Raw genomic sequence first — 14153 nt, 5'->3', positions numbered from 1 at the left:
ATACGAACCATTATGAATAAGGCAGTTATAAAGATTGTTCAAAGCCGATGATACAGAGGAGTTGAATACGGCCAACAAGCGATCCATGTGCGCGAAAAAAAAATTATGGGTCATTTGGAGGTTTTTTTAATGAAGAGATATATGATCCTCTTGTAATAACAGGAATCATAAAAAGAGTTGCTAATCTTATAAATAAAAGTTCATGGCGGGCGAGGTAGAACGGGGGGCAATGTGGTGAGAGTGAACGGTTCTAATCATCACCACCGACGACAAAATGTAGATAGTTTTCATTTATGTAGGTTGTGATTTTAAAATTGAATTACTTTATTTTGTAACATTAACTAAATGAGATTCATTATTATTAACGTTATTCTTAACTGAAAATTGTTTCAAATAGCTAAATCTATGAAATACTTTGAAACACACACAAGATTAAGTCGCATGTAACGCAATTTAATTAAATAAAATAAGATCAGAAGATACTCAATACAGTCGACAAACGTCTCGCTTCAACGACACAACGATAATATGATGCTGGTTTACGAGCGTCTTACATTGTCTGGATACTTATTGCCAAATTGGAAATTCTATTTGAGAACAATAAATATTGCCAGCCGTTAAAGAATTAACTGTATTACATAGCTCTGCAGCTGGTATTATTAAAACAATTCATACAAGCAACAACACAGTCTATGAGCATATTGATGAAATGAGTAATGACATTGAAAGCTTCTGGTGTTATATTTACAAACAACCTTATTCTCTATTCCACCTCTATATATACAACGAGTTTATGTTGAACTCCCTAACTCTAAGGTATTAACGAAAGCGTTTATTAGAATCGAATGGTGTTTGTTTTTTAATTATGCTTTTTCTGCGTTTCTTATCTTTCATACAAAATAATTGAAATAATTATGAAAATATCAATGTCACCTTTACGAGAAACTTGGCAACGCTGCGTATAAAGAGCTTGAAATTACGAATGATTGCACTTACCAACTTATCAATTAAAAATATGTTAAGTGCTAGGTATTCCTTTTATTAACTTTGTAAGTGTAAGTTTGGCAACGTCGATACGATTAGGGCTTGGCATACTGGTTACAATCAAGATACAATGTACATTTAAATAGTATATTTCATTACGAGTGCGGAAAGCCTGCCTGAACAAGTAGCAATGACGGTTCCGCACGTGTACGGAACAACTATTTTAATACAGTTGCGAAAAAATGAAGCAATTTAATAGAATAATAAAAACACAAGAAACTTTTAACTAATTTAAACTAATCATTTATTTCTCATAAAAGTTATAATTAACTTAATTAATTGTGCAACAAACGACTGAATTCGCAAAGAAAATTATTGGAAAATGGCGCTAACCGTAAAAGAATATAAGCAGAGATTTTTTTTTGTTTTCTTCACCCTTTCTGGGTAGCCAAGGGGACTATGCCTATACAGCCAAGTCTTCAGTAGATTTTGTTTATTGATATGAAATGAAAATGAAATTTAATGAGATGAAATGAAATGAAACCTTTAGGTTAGGCTCATTGAATCAAATCATTAAATCTGATATTGAATAATATATGTAGCTTCTTTTTAAAAATATTTGCATGAATCATAAAAACACTGTTTTTTTTTGTAAAAACTTGGTTGTTGGTTTTTTCTTCTTAATAGACATTATTTTGACAGTTGGGAAAGAGAACGAGTTCGGAAGGGGTAAAGAAATAGCTTGAGTATGTAATAGCACACATCCCAAACGCTATACGTCCCTGCTATTGCAGGCGCTATCGCCACTTATTGAGCAACTGTACTAAAAAACATTTTTTGACACCCATAAGATATATTTTAGAACACGTGGACTTTTTTTTTAACTATTGATTATAATCCTAAAGTTATGGGAATTCAATATAAACCCATAATCCTGTAATCTTCGTTTAACTAAAATAATAATAAAAATGTAATTTTTACGCAAAATCTAATGTCAAAACACAATTACAATTTAATGCGTTTTAATACTTTAAAAAAGTATTTTGTTTAAATGTGTAACACTCGCGTTAATCAAAGAAAATACAATAATATTACAATTAACTATGAGGCGCCTTTTAATTTGTAGTGGGTGGTGAAAAGTAGAGTGTATCACTCGAAAAATATATTTTTGGCTCGGGAGACGTACCTTTAATCCCGTTTCCGTAAAAATAATAGCTTGCTCCATTAAATTCAAATTTCAAATTCAAATTCAAAATAGGATTTATAATCACTTATTGAACGTCAAAATCTACCACCCATTCAAAAGAGACTGCCTCAGACCTGAGAAGAATGGGCGCAAGAAACTCAGCGGGATTTTTTTTTTATATAAAATATGGATTACAATGTAATATCGTACAATAAACATTTATAATTAAAGAGCCTGAGGGTGTTCGCTTTAATCCCAGTCCGTGGTGTCACTAAGAAAATCGTTTATGCTATAATAACCTATCCCACACAAACGTTTTTTAACAATTCTTTTAAATTTCGTAACACATTTGTTTTGTACATTTTCTGGGATCATATTGTAGAAGCATATACATCGCCCAACAAAAGACTTACTAACTCGACCCAACCGAGTAGTAGGCATAACAAGTTTATGTTTGTTCCTCGTGTTAACATTATGAATGTCACAGTTTCTAGAAAATTCCTCAATGTCCTTATGAACATACAAAACATTATCAAAAATGTATTGAGAAGCAGCAGTCAAAATGTTTATTTCTTTAAATTTTTCTCTTAATGATTCTTTAGGACCTAGGTTATAAATCGCGCGAATAGCCCTCTTCTGCAGCACAAAGATAGTATTAATATCGGCCGCACTGCCCCATAACAATATACCATAGGACATAATACTATGAAAATAAAATAACTAAAGTATACTAATCTCGCCGTATCTATGTCAGTTAACCGTCTGATTTTCTTAACCGCATATGCTGCAGAACTAAGCCTATTCGCCAATCCTTCAATATGGGGGCCCCACTGCAATTTGGAATCAAGAGTTATGTCAAGAAATATAGCAGATTCCACTGGTTTTACCACCTCTCCATTTAATAAAATATTCGCATCTACATTTTTGACATTTGGCGCGGTGAATTTAATAAATTTGGGTTATGATTATTTAACAATAAGTTATTGGCGCTAAACCAGTACACGATGTCAGATAGAGCATTGTTTACTTCGTCATATAAAACTTGGCTTCGTTTCACTTTGAACATAAGTGAAGTGTCATCCGCAAACAATACCACCTTGTGTTTTTTTTCTACAAGGTTGGGTAGATCATTTATATAAATTAGGAAGAGGAAGGGTCCAAGAATAGACCCTTGTGGTACCCCCATACCGAGAGGAGTGCCAGGAGATCTCCTGCCATTCACCTCGACAACCTTATGATACAATCTTATGAGTAAGTTATAAGTTTTGCGTAACTTAATGTTAAATTAACAAAAAAAATTTGTTAATATAATTTACCAAGATATTTTGTTACTTTAATTTTTCCCGCGTTAGCTGTATGTGTGTAACTGTGAGCCGCTTCCATTCTTTGAAAGAAAAAGAAACCACTCAGTGGAGAAAAGTATGTAAATTTTCCGCCCATTTAAGCGGCAACTAGAAAACTCGATATTTTTTTAAATATTGTTTTATTTAAATTTCGTAGAAAAATTATTGTAAGCGACACGTTGTATAACTAGGTCAAAAAAACGCTCGTTGCGTCATCCACCCACGCCACTCGTATTTTTTCACCCTAATTATACAACTGTTGCATAAAATACCATTATTGAATACTTCAAAATACTATCTAAGCCTTGATATTATGAAGAAATTCGGGAGGAGAGAATCGCATTACGTATTACCTTTGGGTTCCAAATACTAAATCTATCAACACTAACAAGTTAATGTGCAAGTGTGTATTAAGTTATATTGTAACCGTGTGGCAGAGAGTGAAAGGCGAAAGTAACATGATCGCTACACATGGAGGCTGGCCGGGGCTACTTCTATACGTCATTCTATTTTATTAAGATGTTGTCGTTTGTGATGGTGGAGGCAGTTTGGCCTATAATAGATTTTCGTTACATAAATGAATCAACAAATAAAATTTGAAAACAAAATTTTGAGCTAACCGTTCGAGTGACGTATCGTCATAAAATCTTGTATGCATTGTTCAACTCTCAGGTTGTGGCTTTATCTATAGGATCCACTTTAATAACCTGCTCAACCCCAATATTTACATATAAGGAAATTGACTTGAGATGTCGCTCTTGTAAATCTAAACAATTTGTTATGTTTTTAAAGTGATAACCCCTCACTTCTAGGATTAATACACAAATAAAATTTAAAAAAACAACGATGCTGGACAGTTGGTTAGAGCACCGGCACGGAACGCCCGAGGTCGTGGGTTCGAGTCCCGCATCGTTCATAAAATTTTGTTGTTTTTCAAATTCTATAATACATTCTCGTTACACAAATGAATCATGGCTCTAAAATCGAAGTATTTTTCCCATCATATAAATTCTGGTACAATTATTTTTCATATTAACCTAATATATTTATTCTAGGCTCTGAGAGAGAATTAATTGTTCATAAAATCATAGACGGCACACTCGACCAAACGGAATATAAGTATCCTGTGTACGTGGCGTTTGTATCCTCTACACACACACACAAAACTATACTGTTGTACAATACACTATCATATAGGTACATATTAAATAAGTTAATAATGTTATCACTTATGTTTCTAATAATAATAAATTTATAAATAATGTATGTTAGTTTATAAGTTAAGAGAGAGGAGGAAAGCGAGTACACATAAATGCAACAACAAGAGACATGGAACCAGAGAAGGACACAGCAAGCTGCGGTTAAAGATAGAGGGGCGACAGAGGACACGGCGACATGACACACACACAACTACGACTAACCACTTAACATTAAACATTGCCAACAAACAGAGCATTACGGTACATCATCACTGCGCCACCCAGACACTTCAATACAATTGACATTGTTTTAAACTATTTTTTAGGGTCTGTTTTATTAAAAGTCTGATACACAAGTAGACAGCAACGACACGAACTTACCCTGACATCATAGCATCATTTGTGGTTTACAATAAAACGGATGGATGGTGTGAGGGTGGCAGCAAGGCGTCGCATGTATCGCTTGATCTTAGATTGGTTTTCCTTCGATCAAATATTATGTACACATTATAGAACCGTGTGTCACTGTGTCCAACTAAAGCCAACGTACGGACGCGCTGAATACCTCAGTGTTTTAGTGTACATTCAAATTATTATTAAATCATTAATATTTCGTCGTTTGGTCAATATCGCCAACCGATCTCACCGCGAAGCCGTACGGTGTTTATATATTTACAAGCTCTAGTCGAAACGAAATCTTAATAGACAGGAATATGGTTGACATTGTAGTGGACGGGTTATAGATAGAAAAGCACATCAGTTGACTCATTGCAATGCGCAATATGCAAATCTGAATTATAATAGACATTTGATCAAATGGTTTTCCCGTGCAACGAAGAGAATAATCATGGAGCGAGCTGACGGACAGCTCCTCTCGTATAAGTCCTGCCCTGTTTGTCAACAAAATGAAGGCAATATAAGATAAGAGCTCACGTACGATACATCCAGAGACGTAAGTGGAGGTAGGACAGGTGCGGTCGCCTACCCGCGCCCTGCAGGCCACCTTACAACAAAAAATATCCGTCATCATTACACACTCCCGCACCAGTCACCACTTACGTCCGTCTGCTCGCTCGACATCTCGCCCTCAGCCAATAACAAAAGGAGAGTTAGTGGAAATGTTGTGATCGCGGTCCAATCACAGTGGCACAACGTTAAAATCATTTATTTCAACCAATCAAAGGTACAATTATGTTTTGTGCGGCAAAGACAAAGCAAATATCGGCCGGTCCTGAACACGGCATGCAAGTCTCGATACGAGCGATAGCAATTAGAGCATAGTGGTGCAATGGAGCCGAATTTAATTATAACTTATATTAATGAATTTTAAAACTATTTTAAGGCCTAGGTTATAGTCAATAGTTAATCAACATTAGCTCTACTAGTAGGTACTACTTCTTATCTATGTTCTCTTGGGAAACGTATACAAAGAATGAACTCGCCCGCTGGCCAGTCACTGCAACACAATCTATATTGTTCCGTAGCATCGTTCGTTATAAGATGTCAATAATCTTAACTAATGGCTTATTGATGCTTTTTTTTATGGCATAGGAGGACATACAAGCGTACGGGTCACCTGTTGTAAAGTGATCACCGCCGCCCACAATCTCCCGCAACACCAGAGGAATCACAGGAGCGTGGCCGGCCTTTAAGGAAGGTGTACGCGCTTTTTTTGAAGGTACCCATGTCGTATCGTCCCGGAAACACCGCCCAAGGAAGCTCATTCCACAGCTTTGTAGTACGTGGAAGAAAGCTCCTTGAAAACCGCACTGTGGAGGACCGCCACACATCCAGATGGTGAGGATGATATCCTTACTTGTGGCGTGTCGCTTTAACCAGCTTAAACAGCTCTTCGGAACACTCCCCGTGATAAATGCGTTAGAAGACACACAATGAAGCGACTTCTCTACGCAACGCCAAGTGATCCAGCCGTTCACAGAGCACTGGGTCCCCCACAATTCGAGCTGCTCTACGTTGCACGCGGTCAAATGGATCGAGCTGATACTGGGGTGTGCCAGACCAGAGATGATAGCAATACTCCATGTGTGGCCGGACCTGCGCTTTGTAGAGCGCTAGAATTTGGGCCGGCTTGAAGTATTGCCGTGCTCTATTAATGACGCCCAGTTTCTTTGAAGCCAATTTGGCTTTGCCCTCCAGATGACCACGAAATTGGCAATCGCTCGAGATTTCGAGACCCAGTATTCCGATACTAGGCGAGGCTTTAAGGGAAGTGTTTTCGAGGAGCGGTGATACGACAAATGGGGTTTTTTAGTGGTAAACGCACAAACTTAATTTTTACAATAGAAAAGAGCTATTAAAACACCTCCACCAGGTGTTTTAATAGCTGTAAAAATAAATATAGGTCGAAACGCATGCATTGTTGGGAAAGCAACTGTGAGGATACCTGGGTCTCTCTCGATTTTCCTGAATCTAAATCTCAAAACCGATTGACTCTGTGTGCCGTATACTTATCAATTACCAATTAATCACAATATACTGGATCACTGTTTAGATAAATGGAATTCTGTTTGTGAAAATAACCCTAACTTAGTCATAGTGGGTGACTTCAATTTGAGTTGTGGAAATTGGTCATTAATCAGATAAGATAAGTTTGCTATATTGTTCGGAGTTTATAGTGTTAACAAATATTGATAGTGAAGTTTCCAAGTCATTTAATCAATTAAGTAGTGTTGATCCTTATCATCCCCCGATGGAAATTGTACTATCGCTGATAAAAGAAAGTACCCTTGATTATTTGCAAAATATTCTAAAACCAAACTTTCACAGAGCTGATTAGGAATCTATTAACAAATACTTGCAAGACCAGCAATGGGATGATATATTTAAGCAAGCTAAGGATGTAAACACTATGTTGTCGCATTTTTATAATATTTTACAAGAGACTATTCGTAAATTTGTGCCATTTACACTTAAACATAAGAAAAAATAAGTTTCCCCCCTGGTTTAGGATCTTGGTGTGACTTTCGATAAAAAAATGACTTTTCTTCCCCATTTAGAAAACATAGTCAAACGTGCTTCTAAAATGCTTGGGTTTGTTATACGTAACACAAAAATTTTTAAAAGCTTAAAAATAAAAAGCTCCTTTATTTCAATCTGGTTAGGAGTATCTTGGAGTATGGTTCAGTTGTCTGGCGTCCTCACTATGCTACGCATATCCTAAGACTGGAACGTATTCAGAAGCGATTTCAAGAAAATTTCTTCTGACAAAGAAAGGCTGGCCATCTTTAAAATGACCACTTTGGAGGAACATAGAGAACTTCTGGATCTTCTGTTTACCCATAAACTATTGAACGGCTTTATCGACTCTCCCGAACTGTTAAATAAATTTGGTCTAAGTAGTAAGAATTCCACGTAAGCCTATAACTCCACTTTGTCCTCCACTTCGTCGAACGATCCTAGGTACCAATTCCCCAGTCCCTCGATTATGTAAAATTTTAAATTCTTATAGCTTAGCTGATATTGATATATTTGCTGATTCCTTAGCCAAATTCCGCAAGACCATTTGCAGCATCATTGGTAATCTTTAATAATGTTATAATTGGAAAATTGATGTAACTGTGTAAAACTCATTTATTAATTTAAAAAAAAAATGTTTTATTTGTAACTTATTGTATAAAATACCTAAAATTAATTACTTTTGTGCATGCTGTGTTTATTTGTAAGTAATCACAACATTTAGTTTTTAGTTATACTTTTCTATATTTGTGTGTATTATTGTAAGTGATTGTAAATAAACCTAATAAATAAATAGTTAAATTGGACAAGGTTCAATTTACTCCATCCCGCGACCTTCTCAAGAGAGGACTCGATAGAAGACACAAGTTTCTCCCGGCACTGGTTGACGATTTCCCGAGAGAGACCTGCATGGCCTATGTATACGGCATCACCAGTGCTGTCATCTGCATAGCAATGAATGTTGGAGGTTTCCAACATATCATTGATATGCAGAAGAAACAGCGTGGGAGATAGCACACAGCCTTGGGGCACTCCAGCATTCACGGGCTTCGGGTTCGAGCAATATCCGTCGACAACGACCTGTATGCTGCGCCCAGTGAGGAAGCTGGAGGTCCACTTGCACAAGCTCTCGGGAAGCCCAAATGATGGAAGTTTTGAGAGGAGCGCCTTGTGCCATACACGATCAAAGGCCTTCGCTATATCCAGGCTAACTGCCAGACCTTCCCCCATGCTTTCAATAGCCGCAGCCTATCTATGTGTCAGGTATACCAGAAGATCACGTGCCGACCGACCATGGCGAAACCCGTATTGTCGGTCGTTGATCAACTGGTGATCCTCTAGGTATACCAAGAGCTGACGGCTAATTATGCTCTCCATGATTTTGGAGAGCAGGGAGGTAATAGCAATAGGCCTGTAGTTTGCCGGATCCGAACTGTCTCCTTTTTTTTGGATCGGATGGACAACAGATGCTTTTGTTTACTTAATAAATTAAAAAAAAATCCGTTTAAAAAAACCGACTTCAAAAACTGAACCTTTAATATTAATAAAATGCTATTATTTATATATGCTACCTATTGATAGGTTTAAGGTCGGTGCCAAGCCCTAACCAAAATGAAACTTAATATTATAAACAGCTTACTTACTGTAATTATTAAGGTTCTCTGGCCACGCGTGTCTGTCCGCTTGGGTTGTTTTGTTCTAGACGAAGCCATCCCGCTCAAAGTCACGCGTGGCTAGTGTAAGTACTTAAGTACTATTACATTTGGCTTGGCACCGACTTCAAAGCTATCAATATGGAGCACATACAAATAATAGTATTTTATTAATATTAAAGGTAAAGGTGTATTAAATTAAATTTTTAGTCATTTGATATTTTTCATTTATAAAAGTCGGTTTTTATAACATTTTTTTTTTACTTTTTGGTGGCAGTTAATATTATAATATCTAATCAACCTGAAACAAAACTAACACAAAAAACAATTATATCATCGATGTATACAAAATTTTTCATAAAATAAAAACTACTGGACCAAACTATGTAAAAATTTTATTAGACCAAATGGCATCTGTTCTGCATCGAACTAAAAATTATGTAAATCGTATCATAAATCTTAATAGTGATCGGTGTACATACATAAAAAAATACCGATCGAATTGATAAAATCCTCCTTTTTGAAGTTGGTTAAAAACAAGTATACGGTACAATTTAATAATATTATTTGATGTTGTATTCACAGTGCCGTCACGGAATGTGTAATGTCCCCAGATAGCTCAACTTTATTTCTGTATTCAATATAGGAACGCATTTTATTATGTTTATAACTGCAATCATTTACCGCCATTTCACATAATTAATATTATATAATGGAATAGGATTTTACAGAAAACAGAATTATATTGATATTCATACACAAAAAAAAATATGGAGCCGTTGTTTGTATTTTCAAGGCAGGAAAGGTTTTGTTTCAACCTTATGTTCGTAAGTCGACAGATAAACCGATATTTCTTCTGTGCAAAACCCATCAAAGAAACAGAAAATTTGATTACGAAAATTAAGATTTCCGCAAGGACTTTCGCGTAGGTATTATTATCGTACGTACAACTTAAGTAAGATCTGAAAAGAAACCTGCTTGTCATTAATATACGTAAAGGAAGTCTATTACAACAGTGATAAAGAGTGGATCGATAACAACCCTTGGTGTCCTTATAAGAGTTCAAGGGAGACAAATGTTCTGTTTATTATTTTCAATTTAGGAGTGGTACTACAATCACAATGACAAAGTGATTGAACATAGCGGAACCACTCGTGGATAAATGTCCTTTCAACGAGTCTAGAAGCTTTTTATTTTTATATTAACTATAGTAGAGTTGAGTATATCCTTCTAAAATCTATACCTCCACGCCTTCCCGAGATAAAGGGTCTTGACAGACGGACGGACGGACAACAAAGTGATCCTATAAGGGTACCGTGTTTTCCTTATGAGGTAAAGAATCGTAAAAATGCACCAGCAAGACTGCATTTCGGTTACAAGGCACCAACTAACCACGCGTAGCTTGAAGCCAACGTTACGGAATTTTAAAGGAGTTGAAGATATATCCTCACTAGCCCAGATCTGACTGAGTGTTGCATCTGTAATATATTTATTTCCGAGATTTCAATAAATACCAACCTATAAGTTTTATTAAGATTACAATACTACTAATAGGAACTCGGAAGCGAGCGATGCAACGATCATGTGACACCAGCCCGGTAACACGATTAGTGTGGCCAATGTCGCGAGCCGCCAGCCGGCCGCCGCGGGTAGCACTGTACTTTTATACTGACGAATATCGAGAGATCGCATCCAAATAAAGTAGACGACCTACCTACCCTAGTGTACGTAATAATTTAAAGAATCATCTCAATATATTATACGATTAGTACGACCATACGAGTAAGGTGATGTTAATTGATTACCGCCGCCTACATTCTACTGTAACACCAGAGGAATCACGGAGGCGTTACCGGTTTTTTAGAAAAGTGTACTTGTCTCGTGTTCTTGTCGTGGGTACCCCATGTTGTATCGTCCTAGAAACTGTGCACAAGGAAGCTCACTCCATAGTTTTTTTGTACATGAAAGAAAATTCTTTGAAAACCTCACTGTAGACGAACGGCAGACAACCTGCGCTATGTAGAGCGCTAGAATGTGGACCGTCTTAAAGTATTACCGCGCTCTACGTGTGTATTTATAACTCCCAATTTCTTCGAAGCCAACTTGGCTTTGCCGTCCAAATGATCGTAGAATTACACAGGGAGTGTTGTCGAAGAGCGATAATACGAAAAATTGTTTATTTTGTAGTTAGCTCGTAAACTTTAGCCTTCTTCGGGTAAAACCGAACAATATTCGCGACATTCTCAAAAGAGGACTCGATAAGAGACGCAAGTTTCTTACAGCCTCACCATTACTGCCGTTTGTATAGCAATGTATGTTGGATGAGTCCAGCATATCATTGATATGCAGAAGAAACAATGTAGGAGGTAGCACACAGCCTTGGGCTCCAGCGTTCACGGGCTTCGGTTTCATGCAATGTCCGTCGAAAACGACCTGTATGCTCTACGTAAGCGAGGAAGCTGGTGGTCCACCCTCAAACACTCGGAAAGCCCAAATGAAGGAAATTTCGAATGGAGCGCCGTAGGCTCGAAGTCAGCTGTCACGCTCGAAGGCCTTTGATAAGCAGACTAACTGCCAGGCCTTCTCATTGGTTTTCAATAGCGGCCGCCCATCTAAGTATGTATTGTTCAGACTAGAAGAGCGATCAACTAGTGACTCCCTATACCAAGAGCTGGTGGCTAATAAATTCCATGATTTTGAAAAGCAGGCAACTTGTTTTGAATCTGATGGACACGGGCGACTTCCATAAGACTGGACTACGTCTTTTGAGTATGAGTGCCGGAATAACTGGACCTCTTTACGGTCGAGGAAAACAGATCTCGCCGAACAGCTTTGTGTCTGAATTCATAATGCAGTTCGAAACGCTATTTTGGAAGGTATTACCGGTACATTCCCGGGTCGGGTTCGTGCTCGTGGACGACCGCACGGTGACACGATCTTGACCCACCGCCGCCGTCCACTCGGGAGCTGACACCGATACCTCTGCGCTATCTACTCATCGCAAACTACTCTCATTATTCATAATCATTCAATTACCAACTCCATATCTAACTTTACTCATGAGTACGGAAAATTTTGTATTGCCATTCGCCTATAGAAAAGTTCTATTCTTTAATAGAAAGTTCGTATTAAGTATTTGAAAAATTACCTATGAAAAATTAATTATACGTCTTGTGTCTGTACATTTTACCAAACTACAGTTGATTCGAATTTTAGTTTAAAAAAGTTTCTTATAAAGGAGAACAACCAAATTGAACTGGCTTGTACATTTATGAATTTTATATAGATAATTATAGGATTTATTGCGAATATTTAAAGTGATTAAGCAGTTTGGAAGAGAACCGAGTTAATATTAATCGAATTTGTCATTACAATAACAAATAAATACAGAAAAATGTCTAATATACACATGAATGATATACTAGTAGTTTTTAAGTATTCAGTTACCTAAAATATCAGCTAACGGATTTATAAATGTTTTATTTATTTTATTATGGTTATCCATTCGATGTGGCTAATAGTAAGATCTCAAATCGATGTCGATGAATGATGGATTGATGGATGTTTGTTTCCAAGTCATGTATGTTTATATGTATTTATGTATGTTTAAGTAGGTAAGTATATCGTATTAAATATATCGTTGTCTTGCAACCCATAACACAGGCTATATATGCCTAACTTTTGCAAGAAAATTTGTGTAAAAAGTGTGTCAATATTATTATTATATCATCTGTCAACTGTCAATGTGACTTCTATCATAGTTTGACTTTGACATAAGATTTTATTCAGTTGTGATTGTTTATCGCCTCCGAAATCCCCTGTATACTAAATTTTATTAAAATCGTTGGAGCCGTTTCTGAGATTCAGATTCAGATTATATATATATATATAAACTAGCTGACCCAGCAAACGTTGAATTGCCAATTAAAGTACTAAAACAACAAAAAATAAATTTTTTGGGTGTAAAAAATAGATGAAGACCGATTCTCAGACCTACCAAATATATCGTACATAATATTTATCGTAGTACAATTATTATTAGAATTCCATTTTGCTACCCTATTGGCGATCGGTGGATGGACTAATAAAAATGGCTATTAAAAAATAGGGATTGGTGATAAAAGGGTAAAAATTAAGAATTGTATGTATTTTTAATGCCACACAAAATAAAAACAAAAAATTTAGTCCAAAAATTAAAAAATTAAAACAAATGTTAACGGTGAACAACCCTTACCACTTAGGGGTATGAAAAATAGATAGTAGCCGATTCTCAGACCTACTGAATATGCATATAAAAAATTTGGTAGAAATCAGTAAAGCCGTTTCGGAGGAGTAAGGTAACTAAAATTGTAACACGAGAATTTTATATATAAGATAAACAAGAATTGCTCGTTTAAAGATATAAGATAAGAGCATTATGTAGAATAGGAGGGAATTAATTATAATTATTGTATCCTTTTTATTATTTTGTGATTTCTGTTAATAAAAGATTCTGACGAACTGTGCTTTCTTAACGAGTAATTATTTTAATTTATAAGATTCAATAATAACGAAATAATACGCTAATTGTTTATGTATCGGACATCAGTACGATGATCGACAATTTAAAGATTGGGTCCTAGTTACAGAACGCTAAAGGTAACTTAATGTTTTTCAATTTCCACCATCACTGCAGAAAGATTCAGAGAGACTTAAAACAGAGCGAAAAGTGTGACGCCATTGTAACCTTATCGATTTTAAATAGCAAGCTTAATGACACATAAACCTCTGTTTATAGAATATTGCATATTGCTTAGTCGGCAAGTTGGTCTTT

General features: G+C 36.2%; 1 protein-coding gene across 3 annotated transcripts in view; it reads right to left on the bottom strand.

Moving 5' to 3' along the window:
* The window catches only part of LOC126977946 (ran-binding protein 10), a 58146-nt gene that overhangs the window by 31078 nt on the left and 12915 nt on the right, over positions 1 to 14153 (bottom strand). For 2 of the 3 annotated variants that reach the window (XM_050826649.1, XM_050826651.1), the window contains exon 2: positions 5650 to 5715. The exons of the other annotated variant lie outside the window; for it this stretch is intronic. In XM_050826649.1, the coding sequence (XP_050682606.1) occupies positions 5650 to 5715 (66 nt within the window). The remainder of the gene's footprint in view (positions 1 to 5649; positions 5716 to 14153) is intronic. 3 annotated transcript variants of the gene reach the window in all.

The sequence above is a fragment of the Leptidea sinapis genome, chromosome 46, assembly GCF_905404315.1.
Source record: "Leptidea sinapis chromosome 46, ilLepSina1.1, whole genome shotgun sequence".
Classification (NCBI taxonomy): Eukaryota; Metazoa; Arthropoda; class Insecta; order Lepidoptera; family Pieridae; genus Leptidea; species Leptidea sinapis.
The sequence above is the reverse complement of the archived record's forward strand: the minus strand, read 5'-3'. Positions and strand labels throughout refer to the sequence as shown.